General features: G+C 35.3%; 1 protein-coding gene across 11 annotated transcripts in view; it reads left to right on the top strand.

Annotated features, from left to right (window-relative positions):
* ATM (ATM serine/threonine kinase) overlaps window positions 1-22,713 on the top strand; it is an 87,314-nt gene that overhangs the window by 18,319 nt on the left and 46,282 nt on the right. For all 11 annotated transcript variants that reach the window (XR_012040471.1, XR_012040473.1, XR_012040470.1 and 8 more), the window contains exons 12-32: window positions 262-357; window positions 1,365-1,590; window positions 3,529-3,660; window positions 4,421-4,546; window positions 4,668-4,757; window positions 5,770-5,941; window positions 7,188-7,387; window positions 7,918-8,000; window positions 8,109-8,264; window positions 8,724-8,799; window positions 8,951-9,105; window positions 10,462-10,582; window positions 11,887-12,063; window positions 12,844-13,013; window positions 13,322-13,568; window positions 14,187-14,305; window positions 15,609-15,735; window positions 16,939-17,138; window positions 19,066-19,240; window positions 21,232-21,396; window positions 21,673-21,805. Coding sequence is in view for 7 of the 11 variants with exons in the window: in XM_072850582.1 (XP_072706683.1) it covers window positions 262-357; window positions 1,365-1,590; window positions 3,529-3,660; window positions 4,421-4,546; window positions 4,668-4,757; window positions 5,770-5,941; window positions 7,188-7,387; window positions 7,918-8,000; window positions 8,109-8,264; window positions 8,724-8,799; window positions 8,951-9,105; window positions 10,462-10,582; window positions 11,887-12,063; window positions 12,844-13,013; window positions 13,322-13,568; window positions 14,187-14,305; window positions 15,609-15,735; window positions 16,939-17,138; window positions 19,066-19,240; window positions 21,232-21,396; window positions 21,673-21,805 (3,146 nt within the window). In the remaining 4 variants the exon portion in view is untranslated. The remainder of the gene's footprint in view (window positions 1-261; window positions 358-1,364; window positions 1,591-3,528; window positions 3,661-4,420; window positions 4,547-4,667; window positions 4,758-5,769; window positions 5,942-7,187; window positions 7,388-7,917; window positions 8,001-8,108; window positions 8,265-8,723; window positions 8,800-8,950; window positions 9,106-10,461; window positions 10,583-11,886; window positions 12,064-12,843; window positions 13,014-13,321; window positions 13,569-14,186; window positions 14,306-15,608; window positions 15,736-16,938; window positions 17,139-19,065; window positions 19,241-21,231; window positions 21,397-21,672; window positions 21,806-22,713) is intronic.

Here is a 22,713-nt window from a genome sequence, read left to right as displayed (position 1 = left end):
TTTGCAAAATTGTATTATGTTAATACTTTCGTAGAGTTTATAGGGTTTTTAAGCTTACTGTAGAATATCATTCTGGGGACATAGTTTAGTTATCTGTCCATAGCATAGCAGATACATGAACTATGTGCTAGAAATCTTCAGTGAAAACTTAAGCTTCTTTGAAGATACACTGTTAATCTGATTAATGTTTGAGCGCGCTTCAGGAATCCCAAGAGCTTGTCTGATTGCAAGAAAATACAAAACAATTTTCTTTTTTTACAGTGATTTTCCTCATCTTACATTACAAAAAATTCTTGTGAGCCTTACAATGAAGAACTGTAGAGCTGCCATGACTTTTTTCCAAAATGATGCTAAATGGTATGTTTTTAAATCAATCATTATAGATACTTAAGCTTCTTATATTTGTCATTTTAGCAAGCAGAGATAATGAAATGCATAATTCCTCAAGCTCTTTCGCATATTTCTGTACAACATCTTTCAGACCTCATAAAAATAATAGCGCTTTTGCAGTTCATTAAGATACTTTAAGCAGACATTAAAATAGTCTTTTGCTGACAGAGTCAAGCTTCAGGTACTGAACAAAATACCTTATAAGGAATATGTGTATCATCTCTCTTCAGCAATACAGCTAAATATTTGGCTCTTTATCCATAAGTACATTAGGTATTTTTAACTCATTACAATTATATTTTTTTAATAATTTGTAACTTTATACAAATTATGTATTCACGCTTTTTAACATTACCTTCCATTCTAAAGGAAGCATATATCTTAAGAGTTTTCTTGAAGATAGATGCTAAGTAGAAGGTTGGTTAGATGCTTACTGTTCATATGTCCTCATGCCACTCCACCTATATTTGTGGCCCCAGCCACACGTTACTTGAGTCTGTCAGAGTCACTCTATGAAGGCTGTTGCGTCTTTTACTGATCTTGGACTATATCCAGTTTCCTCTAAATGAAACTAAAATGTGTATAACTTGTTCTGATGGAAGATAAGACTTTCCTACCAGAAGTTAAAAATACTAGTTTCAGGGGTTTTGTGAATTTCTGCTCCAGTTGTATGAAGTAGGTTGAGGTCAACCATCTTAACACAAAACAGATGCTGCTACATGAGCTACAGTAGAACGTATAATGTGTGTGCAGGCTTCGTTTTTCCTTGCGGTTTCTTCAGCAGAGCTAAAATGGTGGTATCCATTCCACAATGAAAGTCACCTCAGAAATTAAAGATCAACCAGAGTTTGGAAGCACAAAAGGATAAAATATTTTATTTTGCTTTTGTTTCTCTCTTGCATTTAAATAATAGTTTTAAAGACTTGTAAGTTATATACTGTCTGCTAAAGTGAAAATTATGTCTCTTCTTCAAGTGTGCAACACTTGCAAGGGAAAGAAGAAAACAATTTTTCTGATGTTGAAGAGCTGTATCTGCAAACAACATTTGATGAAATGGATATTTTCACTAACTTTGCAGTAAATGTTGCAGATAAAAATGTGACTGGTTCAAGACTTGCCATCGACCAAAATCTTAGGGAAACACTGGAGTACTGTCTTTTAGCAATGTCAGAAAAGCTTTTAAGCAGCTATGCTCCTAAGGTAAGTTAGAAATTACTGTTACATCCTTATATTTGTGCTCCCAAACAGTATATTTTCAAGGCAAAGTATATAGTTTTTCATTCCTTTTGCCACTAAAGATGAAACGCAAGCATTTTAAAAACTATATCCAATAATACAAAATAGAGAAGTCTGTATTTCTTTATATCATTTGCAAAATATCCATAGTTCTCATAAGTATGTGGGAATACGTAGAAGCTGTATAGAAGTGGAAGTGTGTGCAAAGTTGCCACATAAACTACTGTTACCCTGTTTTTTGTGATGTTGGTTTCAACTTCTGTGCCCCTGTAACACTTCAAGCTCTTGCCAGTTTTCAACCAAGATAGCCTGAGACACAGAGATCTCAAATAGGTTTTGTAAAAAGAGGCAGCTGTGTAAAGGAGTAATTGTAAAGAAAGCTGCAGATAACTGGCCCTAAGAGCACAGCCGATGCTGAACGGAACTGCTTATTCCCCCTGTCTATGTGCCTTTAGACAGCATCTGAAATACTGCATCCAGTTTTGGGCCTCCCAGTACAAGACGGACATTTAGTGCATTCAGTGGAGGCCACCGAGATGCTGGGGGCTCCAGCACTTGACCTGTGAGGAGACACAGGTGAAACTGGGCTTGTTCAGCCTGGAGTAGAGTTGGCTTTGGGGGGACCTAACAGGCTCTGGGGGAGCCTGCCAGTGCCTGTAAGATTGTCTAGAAGACAGAACCAGGCTCTTCACAGTGGTGTATTGCAGGAAGATGAGAGACAGCAGGCAGAGTCAAGAGAAGTTCACACTGGATACAAGGAGAATTTTATCTACATGAGGACAGTCAGGCAGTGGCACAGGTTGCCCTGCCCGAGAGGTTGTGCAGTCTTCATCCTTGGACGTTTTTAAGCCCTGACTGGATCAAGTCTTGAGTAACCTCTTCTGACCTCAGAGCTGACCCTGGTGTGAGCAGGAGGCTGGACCTTCCAGCCTGAATTATCCTGTGATCCTATTTGTATCTTCCACTTGTTGAACCACCACAGAATCTCTCCTTTGGAGAAAAATCTTGACTTGTAGAGGAAGAGCCACCACATAATGGTAAAAAGTTTGTGAAAACAAAAGTAGCAGGCTTTTTAAACTTCCCGTTCCTTTGACAGGCTAGCTTTGGTTTTAATATAGTGGTGTGCCTTCCTTGCTAAGGTCCTGTAATATTTGGTGAGCCAAAAGAGGCGGTACCAAAGTTTGACACAAGGTACTAGCAACTAGGAGCTATAAAACTCATCCCTAGTCTTGCATGTGTAACAATGGCATGTATGCATAGGTTTTCCCATCTTTTTTTATAGATACCTGTTTTTCAAGAATGTGATAGCAATCCTTTTTAGTCTCCCTTCCTGAGAAAGTAAGACAAATAATTATTTGTCTGCTCTTTCTCCTTTGATCCAAATAATGTAGACAGGTAAAAAGGGATCTCAAGAATACTCCTGCAGTAAGCTTGCATGCATTTACAGCCATCTGTGCCATTTGTTTGTTGACACAGTAGCTGCTAAGAAGCAACGTACGAATTTATTAAGATCGGAAGAGACAGCAGTAGGAATGTAATATAATTCCTGACTAGCCCATACTGTCTCTTATCCTGGCAGGGGGTAAAATAGATAAACAGAGCACGTGGGACGAGCTGGAAGTATTGCTATGATGGAATCTAAAGGAGAGGGAGAATTCAAAGTATTGGGAAGGAAGGAAGCGTAACGGCCGTGGGACATACAGAGAATATTATAACATAGAGAGCCAAAAGGACATGTTAGGGAGCTGAGGCAACTGCAATGCAAAACACTAGGATGCAAATCTTCGTTAATTTTGGTGAAATCTGTATATAAAAGTGTTTTTAAAAGACTAAAGAATTATGTATTTTGGTGAAAAAGTTTAATGATAAACCACTGGTATTTATACTGTATATTTGATTTAGTCTAAGATTGTTGCTGCAGAACACCTTGTCCGATGCGTCAGTCTGTTGATTGGTGTTCTTGGTTGCTATTGCTGCACTGGTATATTTAAAGAAGAGGATGCCTGTAAATCAAAGTTGTTCCAGAACGCTAAGGTAAGCAGCAGTGTGTTTGGGAGCTATTGAAAATAAAATAAATCATTAAATATAAAATAATTTTGAAAATTCTATTCATATTGACACATTTTCAGAGCATGAATATTTCCACTGGTTTGTGTGTAAAAAAAGGCAGTTGAGAGAGGTTTAAGTATGTTACTGCTGCTGAAAGAGAGGAGTCACTGAAATTCTGTCAGTACACCAATTCTTCAGTTTTGCAGTGGAGAGTATTCTAAATATTGATACATTTCTGAGTCACCCCTTTAAAAAAATAAAATAATCAGGGACACGTGGACAGAGGACTACTTAGAGGATAACAAGTCCTTTCATTTATAGGTCTTTTATGCAGGAATTTGTTAAGATCATTTGATCGTTTAAACCAGTATGAAGACAGCTACTGTTATTACTACTACTACTACTACTACTACTACTACTACTACTACTGTCTGAGGTGGTTTCTTGCTTAAATATGGAAACCCAAAACTTACGCATTATGGAGAGATGCTGTGTTTTTCTTTTGTGATGAAAATACCAATGTTCCAGGCAGGTCTAGGCCATCATTTTGTCACTTCTGGAGCAGAATGAGTGAAACAAAAATCAAAGAAAAAAAATGAAGTCCAAACTCATTGATGCACACTATAAATATCAAAGCTGTATGAATGAGAATCATGTCCTTTTGTCGTTGTGTGTGTTCTGTGTATGTGCCAATGTATAAAGGAATTTAACTGAGGTATTTTAACTGTGTTGTTATTTTTACTAGTCTCTCATTCATTATGCTGGAGAAAGCATTTCTCAGTCTAAAAACAAACTAAACGAAGATGCCCACATCAACTCACTGAGGACTTTGATAATGCAGTGTACAAAATGTTTATGCAATTGTACCAAGGTAAAGTTTATAAAGGAATTTATATTTCTTTCTTCGTTGATGAGATCACAAAGTCGAATATCATGCATATGGTACCTGCAAAAAATGAATTAACCTATCTCTACATCTTGCTTTCTTGCAGAACAGTGCTAATAAAATGCTGTCTAATATATTCCTGCGTTTGTTAACATCAAAATTTATGAATGATCTCGTAGATATTTGCAAAAATCTGGTAAGTACGTTCGTCTGTTTCCAAATGCAGTGCTGTTCTATGAGAAGATCGTTTTTACAGTATAATAATTTGGAGGCAAACCAAATGAGATACTTCTTACTGAAAAAATAAATCAAAATACATTTGAGTTTTATAGAGAATTCCTAACTGGAAACATTTCTATTTAGCATTTCAACACAGGCGTAAGGGAAAAATGAGAGCTGATGGATAACATTTGATCAAAATTAGCATGCCAGCTCACATTAAAAACCAAATTATGTTATTTTTGGAATTTTTAAAATGCTGTATTAGAGTAAAAGTGTATACAGATTTTATGCCACAGCAAGAATTTCTGTAACACATGATGTTTAACTTTAATGCACGTGTAAAGTTTTAAAAGCTTCTTTTTATTTTGTAGTTTGATGGACTTATGTGCCTTAAAACACTTTAAAGGTGTTTATTATTTAGATTTTAAATCTTCTAACTGTAAATGACTCTCTCACTGAGAAAAGTAATAGGGTGGCACATCACTGTGTTTAGCACAACTCTTAAAACTTCTCTTTTTGGCACATTGTCCTGTAGTCAGGTCTAGGTAGGCAAAATCCTTTGTTTTTTCAGGTGAGGAGAAGCTGAGAGTCATCTGGTAGGGAAAGCAGTAATTCGTGTGCCCTCAAAAAGGTCATATGCTTTCCTTTCATTTCTCTATAATTATGAAGTATAGTGAGAAGTTTGTGAGTCTTGTAGAGTGAATTGTTTTTCAAATACTAACAATGTCCTTGGCACCATCTAAAACACAGAGACTAGTATCTGTCTTAGGAAGCTTGTGTCCTAAAGAGAATAGCTCAAATCAAACAATTCACATGTGTAGAGGACAGGTTTATCACAAAGGATGAAATTCATCAATTCGGTGTAGCCGTCTTCACCCATTCTAGTTCACTGGGAAACTGTAGTGTCTTTCCCTGTGTTGTTTCTGCCTGTGGTGTTTCTCCTGTCCTTAAAAGCCAACTTTAAAAGGATGTGGTGTTTTTGTCAGATGACATTTACTGGAAAACCAAGTGAACTGGGAGAAGTGGATCTAATGGGGAATGATCCTGAGGAGAGTATAATGGAAGTAGATAACCAGGTATCTGATGATCTATTTGATGATCATTCAGTGACTGACATCAGTGATACAAATGAATCTGGTGAGATGCAAAATGTAACAGGTAAGTCTTCTCTGTGTCCAAAACTATTTGCAAAAGCTTGTTTTTACAGATTGCTCTTTGCTTCAATGACAGAGAGATACAAAATTGTACTGCTTTATTAATAGTTGAAGCCCATAGTGGTTGTACCAGGTACTTTATAAACAATAATAATTCTTTTTTACCTCATTGGTGTTTTAAAGATGTTAATGAAGTGTTCTAGCTCATTTGGAAAGGAAAAGTTGATTTTTTTATTTTATAAATAGAAGGCATTTATAAATAATGAATGCATAAATAGAATGCATTTATAAATAAATGCAAGGAGAGAAGCTAGCTAACTTGTTCAAAGTCAGGCAGAAATTTTGGCAAAGAGGAGACTAGGAAGTGTGTCTGTAGGGTACCTGTCTCTGTCATTAGACTGTACTTAATTTTCTTAAAAGTAGTCCTATTTAACTTTTTTACTTTTCCTGATCACTAATTCTTGACAAGGTCAGCTTTCTTATGTCTGGACCTGCAGAGAGACAGGAGCATGAATCTGTCTCTTTATTTCTATTAGGAGCTACAAGTACTGATGTTCTCTTTTGTTTTAAATTCTTTCTTAAAATGGCATGTATCTTAGTTTTTAATCAGGACTATGTCTTCTGTTTATTATGGAATGAGAAGGAAATCAGGGTGTTATATTAATGCCACAAACAGCAGCTGGTCTGTTTTTCCCATCATGTTGAATAAGTGTCTTTAGAATTATCTTCTTCAACCATCCGATAAATAATTCTAATAAATAAAGTTTGCAATTGCAGAAAGTTACAAGAGTTCTAAATGTGACAGGAAAATGGCATTTGTAACTATTTCGTTTAGGTTATAATTGAAATTTCAACGAGGATATTAACATAGTAGTAACTGTCATCATTTCAATTTTTGGGGAAACTTTGAATCCATAGTTTAAAATATATCCTAAGTTATAATTAACAACACAAAAGAACACAGCTGCAGATGGTTCTGCTGAGTCCATTGTAACCTTGATGAAGAAATCACCCATATATGGGCATATAAAATTAAAAGCCTCTGTTTTAGAGAGGGCCTTTGTAGAAGTGGGAAACACACTCAAGAAGCTGTTACTGATGCAGTAACTGCTCAATAACAAATGAACTTAAAGGTTGCTAGTACTCTATCTATTCTGAGAACTTAAATTAGTTTTGTAAAGACCTAAAATGTTATCAACTTTTTTATTGTCCTTGGAGAAGCATTTCTTACATGAAAATCTTATTTTCAGGTGCTTTGAGCCCATTAGCTGAAGAACAGTTGACAAAGCAGGATTTACTTCTCCTTGAAATTCTGAGGTTCTTATGTATTTGTGTAACTACAGTCCAAATTCAGACAGTGAGCTTCCGAGCCTCTGATATACGGAGGAAGCTGTTAATGCTTACTGATGGCAGTATCTTTGATAGTGCTAAGCCATTGCATCTGCATGTGGTGAGTGTGAGCTTTTTTTACAGCAGATCCACCTCTATATTTGTACTGTTTTTAAATTTGTATATTCTCGTCAATTGTATATTCTTGGCTTTCTCTTGTCATCGGTCCCCTGAGAAGACATTAAAATGGCTACTTTTAGTGTTTTGAAGTGTGATGTGGTCAGGGAAGGACCAGTTGGAATTTGTAAGCCAGAAAATAAAGAGTTGAGAAGTATAAACATCTTGCCTTTATCATTAATTATTTGTTAAATAGCTAGAAATGGTCTCTGTAGTAGAATAGGATCTGTGTTTTAGTTTACAAAGGAAATATTTTTGCCTTCCAAAACTAAAATTTTCATGAGCCATATTACTGTGTGACAGTCTTTGCATTAAAAGATGGTCAGAGTCTTAACATGTAAGAGCTGACAGTAGGTATCCTTGCTGCATGATTTCATGTAAGAGTTACTAAAAGGTTTTATAGTTTTTCTTTTTGTCTACTTATTTTCTTAAGTATTATTTTCTATTCTGATTCTTTTTTTTTTTTATTCACAGTACTTGGTCCTTTTGAAGGAGCTCCCTATGGAAGAACACCTCTTGCCTGCAGACGATGTTCTTATGCTTCTTAAGCCTCTTTCGTAAGAGAGAAACTATTCAGCATGTATTAGAGCTATTTTAGTTCAACAGCTAGAGGATTTGGGGGCTGTTTAGTGTTTCAAGATATTTTTTCTTTCTTTCTTCCACAGTGCTGTGTGTTCTTTGTACCGTCGAGATCAAGAAGTTTGTAAAGTAATTCTAAATACTTTGCTTCCTATAGCAGTAGTGTTGGCCCAGTCCAACGCACATGCTGAAGAGACAGGGGATGCCCAAGGACAATTTTTGACAGTTGTTGGAGCCTTTTGGTATGTTTTATCTATTTAATGCAGAAGTCTGTTGGGCATAAAATTTTTAACTTTGCTGTCAGTGTAAAGACTGTAGTGCTGTTGTGTGTCTTGCTGTTGGTATCCTATGATATCTTTATCCAGCATTTAACTTTCTAGATTTTCTGTGTCATGTTGTATTTGTAGCAAATAATCATATCGTCTTTAAGATAGTATTAGAACAATAAAGGGTACACTGTTTTATATTAACAAAGACTGATTGTACTCTGAATTGCATCAGTAATTATAACAAGTGGTAACTTCAGCAACTAGAAATGAATATTTTTTACAATTGTAGCTTATCAATAAAAATGTCAAATCCTCCCAAACATGCCTGTTGAGCACAAAAGAATGAACTGTGAGCAGCAGAAACTAACTTGTTAGTCTTTTTCTCAAAATTGCTGGCAACTTCTTCATTTATTCAGATCTTCCTTATTTTAGGCATTTAGCTCAAGGAGGGAAATGCACAGCACCAGTAAGAGTGGCCCTTTTAAACTGCATGAGAGCCCTGCTTGAGGTAATCGCAGATTTTCTGACATTCATTAGCATGTTAAGTATATACTTAAGGTGTACTTAAAAACAGTATTGAAAGATCTTTTGCATACATCAGTGTATATTCCACTGTAGGTCTTCTGTATATTTTAAACCACAATATTAATTTTCTTCAGGCTGATCCTCACTGCAAGTGGGCAAGACTTAATGTGAGAAATAAAGATCTTCTACCTGTGAATGAAGATCTTCTTCCTGTGAGTGATGCTTTCCCACATTTTCTCGCAGATAGTCACCATCAAGTTCGCATTCGTGCTGCAAAGTCCATTACCAGGTGATAATGTAGATCTTTTTTTCTGTTTATTAGAATAATGTTTAATTTCACTTAACTGGTTGTTACTTCTGCTACTGTATAGCTGCTCTTTTTAGTACTTCTGGGGCTTTAATCTTGACGGAATATAAAAGCTTATCAAGTTACTTTGGTTAAGGTGTTCAAACTTTGTCTTTGTCAAACATTTCAATTATTCTGTGATGTGACATGGGGCGGGGGGGGGAGAGAGAGAGAGAAACTATATATTTATAATAAACTATATATGATAGCAAATTTTGCACTAAATTTATTATGCAAAACTTGAATAGGAAATAGTTGTTTATCCTCTAGAAATAGATTAGGTACATTGTGTAGCATAAAAACTTTTTCAAAGGATCTTGTGTTTTGAATACTGTATATAGTTCTTTCTCCATACATCAAAAAGCATGTAATTGAACTGGAATAGGAGTAGAGGAAGGGTGTTCAAAAGTACGAAACACTTTATGCACAGCTATTGGTTGCATAAACTGGAGCCCTTCAACACAAAAAGAGTTGAATTGCAGGAGGTGTAACATAACTACAAAATCTGGAGCAGAAAAAAGTGAACATTGGCAGTCTTTTCCAGTTTAAAGACTAGGGGACATCAAGTGAAGCTAACAGGTTCAAGATTCTAAGAAAATACAATTTACTTCTTCATACAACATTCAGGTATCCTGAGTGTTATCCTACTACCTTCAACTGTCTGGATGTTTACAGGGGTTCAAAAAGCAGCAAATTCACAAAAGAGGAAATCATTGAAGGATACTAAATACAGTCACTGCTTCTAACTCATGATCTGCCTAGGTCACCTGTGATCGAATGTTATATTCAAATAATTATTATGCATACAAGGCAGGCATGTGGTGATCTTTCTTAGGTATCTGCTAATAGTCACTTAGAAATGTCTAGAGTAACATTTGGTCTGATCCACTGTGGTGTTCCCATTTTTGTTATAAAGAGCAAAGTGGGTTGGGCTTTTATCTGCAAAAAATAAATTACTTGAGAAACTCCTTTTAGATATACATCTGTTGAATAAATATATTCCCAAAGTACTTCATGATATGACATGTTCCATTGTGATGGATAACTGAAGTTTGGCTTCCTGCACTGGCAGAGATTGGGAAACTTCTATATGTTTTCAGGCTATTCTCTGCCATTTTGCTGCAACAGCTAGTGTTATTGATAATGTTTGAGGGAGAGGAAGGAAAGACTGCTGTACAAGAAAGTTAAGAAGAAAATAATGATATTCAGAAAATCAGAATCTTATTATTTGATACGCACAATATGAAGTAATTCTGTAGACTAAATGTTATGCTAATAATGATTGTTCTTTTTTTGAAGTTTGTTTCAAGATGTGAAACAGAGAGATTCTTCTGGAATGTCAAAACCTCTTCCCTTGAAGCTCCAGCAAAAGGCTTTTGAGAATGCATATCTCAGAGTTCAGGAAGGAATGAGAAATCTGGTACCAACATCTAGTCATTAGTTTTGTCTAGTTTTCATCTTATGAATAAAATGACTTTTAAAATGACTGTGTTTAATTTTCCAAGAACATTAATTCTTCTGGACTTCTGATAATCTGAGGTGGTGAAACAAGGTGGCAGTCAGGAAATTTCCTTACACATCCAGTCAGTCACTGTTTTGTCCACATTAGAAGTTTGTAAACTTTTTCACTGTATGTTCCAGACTGCTCTTCTATGTCATGCTATTTGTTGTTGCAGGTTTCAGTACTGTAACACTTAAGAATAAAAGAAAAATGGGGCCTCAATATTCTAGCAACATATAAATAGTGAATAAGAGGCAATGTAAATTCAAATTTTGTGTTTACATAGTATAAAAGCAGATTTGTAAATTTCAGTAAGATCATGTTTCCAGTGGTATTAGAGCAGTGGTTTTCACAACACCAAAATTTGCTTAAAAAAATAAACTATTCAGAAGAAACTTCAAGTGAAGGAAAAGTTTTACTTCAGTGCAGTGACTGGAAATGCAATGGTGTATATTACTGTGGAATTTCTTTAACTATTAATTTTTCTGTTAGTGTCTTTCACTTTTTCTCCTTTCTTGCTACTATGCTAAGTCATCTACATCATCTACATTTTCCATTTTTTTTCTGTCACGCTATCATCTATCTGCATGTCATCTCTCTGCTGCGTTTTCTCTCTGTTCCTTTTGCCTGCTGTCTTGTAGCTTAGGCTCGCTGCTGAGGCCTCATCTCTCTGTCATGTCATTTCATATCTCTGTACTGTCACCTCCAGCTCTTTGTCTTCTCGTCTCATTTCTCTGTTACCTTGGCTCCCTGTTCTGTCACCTCAGCTTGCTGTTGTCTATTAGCTTCTTGCCCTTTCATTGCAGTTTCTTGTTACTTTTATTCAGTATTCATCACTTGTCAACACCATGCCTTAATAGGGGAAGAACTGCATTTGAATTACAAGGCAGTTCTTTCCTATATGCATCAGGGAGGAGCAAAAAGAAGACTTGTCTTGTCAATGCCTCCATCATTTCTCTGTTAAGCATTGCCTGTGTTTAAACTGCTGATACTATAACATGAACTGGAGTATATGAGGTATCAGCATGTGGGCTGGCATGCTGGAGGCAGTAACTTCTGGTGGAGCAGACAGCGGGGGGAAATAATTTTTAAGCAACCAAAGCAAGATTTTCAGCAGTATTTATGTCAGTGCCCTTAATTTTAAATTATTTATGCTCATTTATTAATTAAGAGATTGCTTTAGCAGAATATTTGTATGAGTTCTTCATTATTTCTTATTGAAGGTCAGGGGTGATGCAAGTCCTGAAGATCTTTTGGACAAACAGTGTAATGGAAAAGCAGTTTTGCTGATGCTTATAACCATGGTTCTGTGCTGCAGTCCGGTCTGTGAAAAACAAGCTTTGTTTGCTATTTGCCAGTCTGTGAAAGAGAATGGATTAGAACCTCACCTTGTGAAAAAGGCAAGTATAAAATTCCATTTTATATTTAGGTTATAAATTAAGGTTAGGTTAAAATTAGAATGGTACAAAATGGTTTTGTCAGTATTGAAAGTTGTTAAATTTTGTAAAAGCGTGACTAATGTGGGACTTATATCTGAATGAATTTGTAATTATATTTAATGACCTACATAGAAATAATGACATCATAAAAGGCCATTTTAATGGTAAATCCTGTATGTTAAAAGCACAGATCTGAAATACGAATTGGTTTTAATACATTGAAGATTGCAGATCTCATTTAAAAAAATCTTTCTACCCAGTGGAATTAAAGTGAGTTTTCCAATGTGGAAAATATGTAAAATAAATGCAAAGTATTGGAAGATGGTATGTGTCTTGTGGACTTTTACTTTGAAGTTCACAAGGGTGTACTGAAATAATTGCTGTTTATACTGCAGCCTTTCATACCTGACATTTTTTTTTAGTGCGTGTGTTCTCTCCTTTTTATCCTTTCTTTCTGTTTGTTGCCTCTTGTTTTTACACACAGTCTCTACCCTGCAAAATGTGTGCTGGCTCTCCTTTTTTGGCATACCACCTCATACGGAGTAGCTGTAGCTCCTTGATTGCACTCGTTTGAGATACGGCAATACAAATAATTAAAAAATTGCTTATGCTAAATAGGAGCTGAGGTATACAAATATTCATTAAAAGGCTGGGGACGCATGCATGGAGGTGTAGTACTGTCAGTTTGCCATAGTATCATGTACTCTGCATGCTATTTCTGCAATCTTATTTCATGCACAGGTTTTGAAAAAAGTATCTGACATTTTCGGCTATAAAAGTATAGAAGACTTCATGACATCACATTTAGACTATTTGGTGATGGAGTGGTTGAAAATAAATGACAGCGGATATAGCCTGTCTGCTTTTCCTTATGTTCTTCTGAACTATACTAGCCTTGAGGAATTCTACAGGTAAGTTTGCTATATGAAAGCAGTTTATTCGGATTTATTTACAGTTATGACACAGGGTTTCAAATTTCTAAATGTAGTAATGCATCAAGATTTTGTTGTAAGATAACATCTTGAGAGCTTTTAAAATGTATTCCCAGTATCTTGTATATTATATTTATGCTGGTAAGGTTTTTTTTGTATAGCAGTAGCTAAACAATCATTACAAGGTTAGTTATACAGTAGAGGAATGGTATTTGCTCTATTATGCTTGAGATTTTTTTGAAAAATCCAATTCAAGGACATTCTGGAAATGTATTTACTATGTGTAGGTCTTGTTATAAAGTTTTGGTTCCACACCTGGTGATTAGAAGTCAATTTGAAGATGTGAAATCACTTGGCAACAAGATTGAAAAAGACTGGAGGCAGGTTCTAGCAGACTGTTTTCCAAAGATACTTGTGAATATCCTCCCATATTTTGCCTGTCAAAGCCATGGAAAGAGTGAAATAGCAGAGCAAAGAGATATGGCTTCTAAAGTCTACGACATGCTTAAGGATGAAAACTGCTTAGGAAAACAGGTATCTGTTTTAAATCTGTAAATTGAGTTCTATGGCATTTAACAGACCTGAAAGAAACTTATATATATTACTTATATATTTTTACTTATATATTCTGTAAAAATGTAAATAGTTCAAGTTTAGAGATACAAAATTATTATTTTAATAAAGCCAAACTATCCAAATTTTTATCCCAAGGTTTTCAAGTAGCTATTCAATAGAAACTTTCAGGCAGACAGTTGACTTGAAGTATAATTTTTTTCAGAATTTTTTTACCATTCATTATAGAACCCTGAGTTTCCCTGTCATATATCTGTTTAAGTCAGTCATGTTTTCCTCTTAAAATATTTTGTTAACGCTTTATGAGGAGCCATCTTCCCGAGAGGCAGACTCTATATTCAGAACTAGTAGTAAAATTAAACATTTTTTTTTTTCCAGATACTTTAGGAAAGTAAATTATTCTACCTGTGACTTCCATAGATAAGACTTAACCAGGCTTAATTTCTGAATTAATTGTATGTCATGGATAATTGAACAAATAGACAGGAAAAAATGGGTTTTCTCAGAAGAAAAAGTAATGTTAAGTTATTTTAGCTAAAATATTTTTTTCTTATTAAAACACTATTTTTCTCCTTCTAGCAAATTGACAATTTATTTCATAATAACTTACCAGAGATTGTGGTTGAACTGCTGATGACCTTACATGAACCGACTGATACCACAGTAGAAGAAGGAGCTCATCTAAGTAAATATATAAGGTACATATTTGTAGATTTTCTAAATGCTGAGTGTGTTTGTATAGCACTGTGCATTAAAACATGCCCTTCAGGCATAAGAAGAGGTGGCCTTGAAGTTGAGAACTGAAGGATTTTATTGTCATTAGTAATGATGTATCATAGGCATGCTTTCTCACATAGTTATTCCCCAGTATCAGTAAGGAGAACCTCTATAATACTTCAGTTAATGGAAAGAATGAATGGGTAGGCAAGAGAATGCTGTTGTATGTTGGTGAGCCGGACTATGGCAATGCCAATTTAGATTAGTTCAAAATTGGATAGACTGCCCTCTCTGTAAAATTTGTCAGGTTTTAATGTCTAAATCAAAGTGATTCTTTTAAAAGTCTTTAAATATTTAGAAGTCACTGAGAAGTGAACCGAACCATTTCTTAACAGTTCTTGTAGTGGCAGCTCTTGCCTTTAGTAAGGCGATTGCTTAAGCAATGCCAAATAAATGAATTCCTAATTAATAGAAATATTCTAATGCCATAAATATCTTCATTTTTATGAGCTTTTCAGTCTTTGTTGTTGTCCTAAAAATATCACTATTTGCATAATTATATCTGGAAATAATTTTCCAGATTTTTGTGTTTAGCTACAAACTATTTGGAGAAACCTTACACTTTCTGAAGTTATTGCAGAAGATATTTTTAATGTAGAAATAGAAAGTTGAAAGAAACCAAAGCATTTCTGTGAAAATCTGCCAAAAGTTAAATGGCTGAGAATTTCAGAACTTATAAAATAAATTTGTTTCAGTGAGTTCATTAACAGTCTGTGGTGTCTGCTTGTAATCAAAGTTTTTCCTTATAAAAATGGAATGGTAAGAATGACAGTGATGAAACTTAGATTTTGCTGTTTTGTTACTATCATGATGCATTTCTTTTCTTTTTGAGGTCCCAGAAAAGTTGACTACCCTTTTATAGTGGGGATATTCATGATTACTTTTTTCTCAACCAAATTGTTCCCATAATTACCAAATGCAGAAGCTTTATCCATGACTTGCAATTAGATTTTCTTATGAAGTACCTTAAATGAGACAAATATGTGGGTTTTTAGCAATATGAGCTTTCAAAAATAATAAAAGAATGTCAAGAAAGTACAGCTTAGAAAGCTGCCATAGAGGGACAACAAACAGCTAAAAATAAGATGTATGTCACTCTGCTGGATGCTTTTGGTCCTTCTTACTTACTGAAAGCAGAAAAGACTCAATGAGACTCATTTTATTTAATACATGGGGTTTGATTTTGGGAATAAAAAACCCCAAATCTCTTTTTTATTCATTTAGGGAACTGGATCCTGTTCCTAATCCTCCTCATTTTCCATCTTATGTGATTAAGGCAACCTTGGACTACATGAGCAACTGCCATAAAAGCAAATTAAAAAGTTTTGTAGCAGTTCTTTCTAAAAGCCCTGTAAGTATGTAATGATGATTTTCTGTAGAATATAAAATTTCTTTTATGGATACATTTTGGTTTAATTAGACATTTTCATCATGTATATATGAGGAGAAAATACAACCTTAGAAATGTTTTTGTTCTTTTGTTTGCCTTCTGAAATGGAAGAAGTTCTAAGTTCAGGGACACAGTAACCTTACAAAATTACATGCTTGAACTATTACATGCATTATATAATGCATATAAAATAATGTATAAATAGAGAGGATTATTTTAAAGGTTGGGGAAATCTGTGTGTACCAGACACAATGTAGCTGCAGTTCATTTCTTTGGCATATGTCTGAAGAATGTTCTAAAATAATTACATTTGTACAACGTTATCTAAATACTATCTACAATTAAGATATTAAAGTTTGCTTCCCTTACTGACAGTGTGGAATTTTATAGTCTGTGATATTTTTAGACATTTGATTTTCAGTCATTAAAAGCAAATACAAAGGCATATAGAATTATGCAGCCCTTGCAATAAATCATAAACATATTACTGTCTTGTAACATTGTTGCTTAGAAACGTATCCTTTCAAAGTTTATGGTATTTTATTGCATATGTTGTCAACAACTTACTTTGCCTATCCATAAACAATCTAAAAATAAGAAAAAAACCCCACTTTTTCTGGACCATGTTTGTCTAAATCTTTTGAGTGTAAAAGTTAATATTGCCAGCCAGTGGAATCAATTCTTTAAAATGTAACACAACCTGCCTGGTACTTTAAGACATTTACTTGTTTTTTTAAGTTTACAGTTTTAACGGTTACAGTCTGTACTGATATATTCTGTGAAATAATGCATTTTGTACATATGAATGTTATGTTTGAAAGAATATAGATTGAAGCACTACCTGGTGTTTTAGTGGTTTTTATTTGGTGTATCTCCTGTTGGTGAAAACTGCCATAACTGTTTGGTTTTCTGAAAAATTTGCATAACCTTTCTCATGGGGGGTTGGGGGGGGGGGGAAATTAGGAGGTATGAGGCTTATAGTCCTGCTTGGAGAATTGCTTTCTATGTAGGTCTTTTGTTTGTTTAAAGCAGTAAAAATGATAAAGCCTTTTTGTCCATGTCCTTTAAAAAAATATATCTATTGCTTAAGTGTTTTCTTGATATAAAGTATATCTATATTGGCATTATGAATTATTTTTTTACTCATAGTTTATTCATTTCTAGGATTCATTCCAGAAAATCCTTCTAGCCCTTTGTAAGCATGCATCAGATACAAACAACATTTACAAGAAACACAGAGTTCTTACAATTTATCACTTGTTTGTAAGTCTGTTACTTAAAGAGATAAAAGATGGTTTAGGAGGAGCGTGGGCTTTTGTCCTCCGAGATGTAATTTACACCCTGATTCACCACATGAATAGCAGGTAAATATGGTAATTATATCTTGTTCTTCCTGTCTGTGCTCCCTTGTTCCTGTAACCTTACATTTCAGTATCTCTAGTAGATGTTAATACATTTGTAGAAATAATTGAAATGTGGTGAAAGAAAAAATTAGATTGCCTTTCTTTGATAATTTCAGAATTTACATTTACAACTTGTGGTAATGTTTTGTGCTATCCTTGTATTTAAATGTATGCTATACTGCAGAATTTTGTATCTATAATAGGCTATCAAGTTGTAGAAGTAAGAAGTGTTAGGAGATTTTGATGACAGAAAGTGTGTTTGGGAATTTAAAGGATATGGGAGAGAAATTTGGATTGTGGAGTTAAGTGCAAAGTAAGCACGTCAGATAAAATGTGCTTATTGAGTTAATAAAGAGTATTGACATTTACATTCTCACCAATAAGTAGCTAACAAAATGAGTGAGAATTGGTACATGTTATCTTAGCTTGTCTTCAGATTGAGAAAACTGGTACTTCATCAGCCTTAAGGTTTAAATAGAGATTCTTATCTTTCATAAGGACTAGAGGTATTTTCTTACTTGAGGTTTAGCTTTGGATTTCCAAGAGAGTTATTCACCTAAATGTCATTGAGTTTAAGTGCAAGTTGATTGCTTTGCTTGTTGGAAGCATTTCATACCCTGAAATATTGAACAGAGGTGTGGATTTTATGGTAAACGCCATTATTATGAGACTTATTATTGTGATCAACACCAAACTGGGGCTGGGGCAGTTGATGCACTGAAGGGCAACGCTGCCATTCAGAAGGACCTCATCTAGCTGTAGGAGTGGGACGACAGGTACATTGTGAAATTGAACAAAGACAACCCCTAAGTCTTTCATCTGGGATGGAATAACCCCATGCGTGAGTGCAGGCTTGGGAGCTGACTGTCTAGAAAGTAGCTTTGCAGAAGAGGACCCAGGAGTCATGGAGGACAAGCTGGATGAGTCAGCAGCATGCCTTTCATCACTGAAGGCTGACTGTGTACTGGACTGTGCTGGCAAGAGTGTAACCAGCAAGTTGAGGGAAGTAATCACTCCTCTCTAAGTCTTACGAAGCTGCAGTAGGACCACTGTGTCCAATGTGGGGCAGCTCCAGCCAGGACATGAGATATAATGACAAACTGGGATGCACTGAGTGGAAGACCCCCAAGGGGGTAAGTGGAGTTGATCTAACTTCTGTTCTCCAGTTTCTGGGGGGGAAGATACCTTGTAGAGAAGGTAGAGCCAGACTTTTCCTAGAGGTGCACCGTGAAAGGACAAGAGGTAGCACCCACCAAGTTGCAATGTGTGAAATTCTGGTTGGACATAAGGAAAAGATTTTCACAGTGAGAACAGTCAAGTACTGGAGCAGGTTGCTCAGAGAGGCTATTGATTCTCCATCCAAGGAATGTGTCAGAATTCTGCTCAACAAAACCCTGATCTGACTTTCAAGCTGACCCTGCTTCAGGCAGGAAGATGGACTAGATAATTCCCAGATGTCCTTTGTAATCTAAATTTTTTTTTTTTTTTTTAAACTAATGGTTATGGGAGAGAGAGGAGGGTTCAGAGAGCATGTTTTCCACTTTGTTCTGTTTCTGTGAACATTGTTCTGGCAAATAATAATCTAAAAGCCTTTTTTGTGTTGGTTTTGGTTTTTTTTCCTTTTTGGAATATATTTTTCTTTAAGTTTTTTACTCCCTTTTTTAAAGTGATCAGTCAAATTCTGTGTGTTTTATTTCTCCCATGTCTCCTGAACTAAATCCTTAGAGCTGATTGAGTTGATAAATTTAAAGTTTAGAATCAGTTCCTCCTATAAAGTTGATTTATATTTCCCCTTTTCCCCTGTTCTTCCCTGTTGTATAATAGGTTAATACTTGAGACAATGACAATTTGTATTTCTTTAATTTCACTTTTTTGTTTCCTCTGACAGACCTGTTATTATCAGAGATACATCCATGCGCAGCTTTTCACTCTGTTGTGATCTCCTTCATCATGTTTGCCACACAGCGGTTACATGTTGCAATGATGCTCTAGAGAGCCACCTTCATGTTATCGTAGGAACCCTAATACCTCTTGCTGTGGACCAGCCTGAGATTCAGGAACAGGTAGTTTTGAGTTGCTGTTTATTCCTTATCTGTTAGCTTTTTAGTTCATGTTCACTGTCGTAAAAGCTATGTCTATACTCATGTTCAATTTTAATTAATTTTTTCTATGCTTTGTAGATTTATATAAAAAATATTTGAGATGTAACACTATACCTTTGATCTTTTAAATAAAAGTGTCTTTAATTTTGATACTTCTATTTTGACAAATATTGTGTTCCCATATTTAATTCCTATAGCTTTAAACGGTGATTGAGATGTATTTGTATCGTAATTGCTGAGATTACTGTGTCATTTACTTTCTAATTCTCTGTTTACTTAGTCTATAAAAACTCAGATTTCTTAAAGAGCTTTAATGGTGTTGTAATGTCTTTTATGTCTGCTTTGAATCTGTGCACCTTTTTCAGCCAAATCTGAAAGAAATTTAAAATCTTCAGGGTAAGTTTCAGAAAAATTGTTACCTTAGTTGAGTAGAGACACCAAATCGTTGGTACCACTGAGAAAAAGGTAGAGCAAACATAGGCATTGGTAAACTGCTGGTGACAGCAAGCTAATCAGTACAAGCGCATCGAGTAGCCAAGCAGCTACCTACAAAGCTCTGTGGATGATTTCACAGGAAATACGATGAAGACTTTTGGAAGGGGAAGCTGGCTAGAGGACAAAGAGGAAATACGTGGAAAGAACATATTTCAGTAGTTCAGCTATTTATTTAACAAATTATCATTAAAACTAAATGAGGCACATAGGCCTGAGAAGGGAAATGAAGCAGTTTCTGTTGTGTGACAAGCCTTATTTTCCTTCTGATGGTGATCTGTATGTGCATTCTGCTGGGGGTGGAAATACACTTAGATTCAGAGGCTTAGTAGCTGAAGGTGAGAAGAGTATGCCTGTTGCACTTCAGTCCTCATGGTTGCTTTCTGGCTTAATCTGATCCCATGGTACCATATGCACCCTCATGGTTGCAGTGTGGCCCTACATTGTCCTCCTCCTTGTACTTCCAGTTCAGCTGGAGGGCTTTGCTGATCTGGCTATGCTGATCCAGCTGAAAATAACTTGGCAATCTTTTTCTCAGCTTAATGATCATGATCAGATTTATAATATGTCTATGCAAACAGTTGTACATGCACAACTGCAAAGGCAACACGTCAGGGCATCCCTGGGCAGAAACAAAGTGGGGAGGGCAGAAATTTCTCTGAATAGGAACTGATACCAAATACGAAACCTCATATCATACTCCTACAGGGAAATCCTTCCTCTAGTGATCACTTTTCAGTTTCTTTTCTTCATTTTTAGCATTTCTAGCATTGAATGGAGGCTAGTTAATCATTTTCAGGTAAATACAAGTCTCCAAATAAAAAACTCATCATTTAGATTGTAGACTCCTCAAAGCTGCCTGGATTGAATATCCAATTGCATTGATTTGTAAGTAAAGCACAAAAGCAGTGTTTTTGCAAAGGAAGTATGGTACCCCTTTAGCAAGCATTTATTCAAGTTGTAGATCTGTTATAAGACAAATTCTGACAGAGTTCAGTGATTTGGGCAGTGAATTATGATATTTAGGCGTTTGTCTGGATTTCAAATTACCGGCAATTTAGTTAGTAAGAATAATAAAGTCCTAATAACATCAGAAGGACTGCTTGGGGGCAGTGTTGCAAAATCATTGCCAGTATTGTAATGATTGTATTGACCAGTATTTGAAATCAGCTTCATCAAAAGACGGGATAAAACTGCAGGCTGTGATAATAGAAGCTTTGATGTCTGTTTGCGGGGGTGGCAAAAACACCTCACCATTTTAGAATATATCTGTGATTTCCCCAAACCTCTAAACATTTTATAATTTTTAACAGTGTAAATAAATTATCTTACCTTTTTTTTTTATAGAGCTCTCAGTTTAATGGAACTTGCAGAAACACAAACTTTATAACCTGGATAAGAAATATGGCTCAAAAATGTTTCTCTGTCGTTTTTGTTTTTCATTTACTTTTTATGTTCAGGTCCTAGGCTTGTTGAAGTATCTGGTGATAGATAATAAGGATAATGAAAATCTGCACCAAGCAATCAAATGCTTAGATCCTTTTCCTGAATATCCTGCTTTTAAAGATTTACGAGCAACTCAACAGAAGATAAAATACATTAAAGGACCATATTCTCTTTTGGAGGTAATTCCATTTTAAAATATATCTCATGACATAGTGTTTTTTGTAATGCAAACTTTCAAAAGAAGAACAATTTTCTAGCTATAGGTATAGTTGAGAAAGATTTAAATTAGAAGTGGATTCTTTTTATTGCCAGTTTCAGACACTGAGATATTTGTAAGTCTCAATTCTTATTTTGCATCTATTAATATCCATGTTGTGGACTGCTGAGAGCCACTTCTTTACTTGAAGCCTTTATTTGTGTGCTATATGTGCTTAATACAAAATGTTGTTTTGCAGGAAATTAATCACTTTCTCTCAGTTGGTGTTTGTGATTCACTGCCCTTAACACGACTTGAAGGACTGTATGATTTACGCAAAAAATTGGAACAATATAAAGATCAGATGAAGGATCTCCTGAAAAATTTCCAGGGTACTGACATCTGATTATGTATTTTATTTCTTTTGTATCTGGTTTTAGGTGTATAGCGATGTAACCCTATTCTAATTTGACATTGAATGTTTCATTTTGTGTCTTTGGTTTTGTATGTTTAACAATGTAACTGTATTATAATTTCACATGCAGAGTAGAATGACATTTATTATTCATGCAAAATCTGAAGTATCTTTATCAGAGTGTATTATAAATATTATATGAGGTGTTATATGGCAGAGTATAGAATGCCCTTCCAGCTTTTGGCACGGGACACGTATGATTGTGAATGACCAGGATAATGTATCGTATGAGTTTATGGCTTTTGGCATTGCTTTATGGCTGCTTAGTGAGTTTGCTTGTATATGAATCTCCCTACTCTTTTAAATGTAATGAAGCTAGATTTTATTAAAGTCATAGTGTGTTAGAAAGTAAAGCTCACAGAAGTTTTAAAATGGTAGGATTTAGTTTAGTTGAACTTTGCCACATCCCAGTATTCTGTTTCAGCCCTCAGTCCAGACCCAGTTCCTTCTTTTGGTTTTCAGATGCTTGTGCCAGACCATTTCACTTTTCTCCTCTACATCAAGTCTTCATCAGCTTGTGTGCATGATGGGAAGATAAAAAGAGCTGATGGAATTCATTGTAAATAAGTGCAAAGTAAAATTTGGGGAAGAATATTAGTCTGTCGTAAGGCCATGGTGTAAGTGCGTTATATCCCCAGATCTTGAATATCATTTACTATTTTAGTTTCGAGATTCTGCTTGAAAAAAGAGTTAGTAAAAGGGCAACAAGCTTGTGTGGAGCAACTTCCGTCAGAGGAGAGCCTTGTGAGCTTGGAAAAGAGATTGAATAGGAATGCAGAGAGGTGTATGAAGTGGTGAATGGGGTGATGAAGCTGAGCAGGGAGC

This window comes from Ciconia boyciana, chromosome 1 (assembly GCF_034638445.1).
Source record: "Ciconia boyciana chromosome 1, ASM3463844v1, whole genome shotgun sequence".
In the NCBI taxonomy this organism is placed as follows: domain Eukaryota; kingdom Metazoa; phylum Chordata; class Aves; order Ciconiiformes; family Ciconiidae; genus Ciconia; species Ciconia boyciana.
The sequence above is the reverse complement of the archived record's forward strand: the minus strand, read 5'-3'. Positions and strand labels throughout refer to the sequence as shown.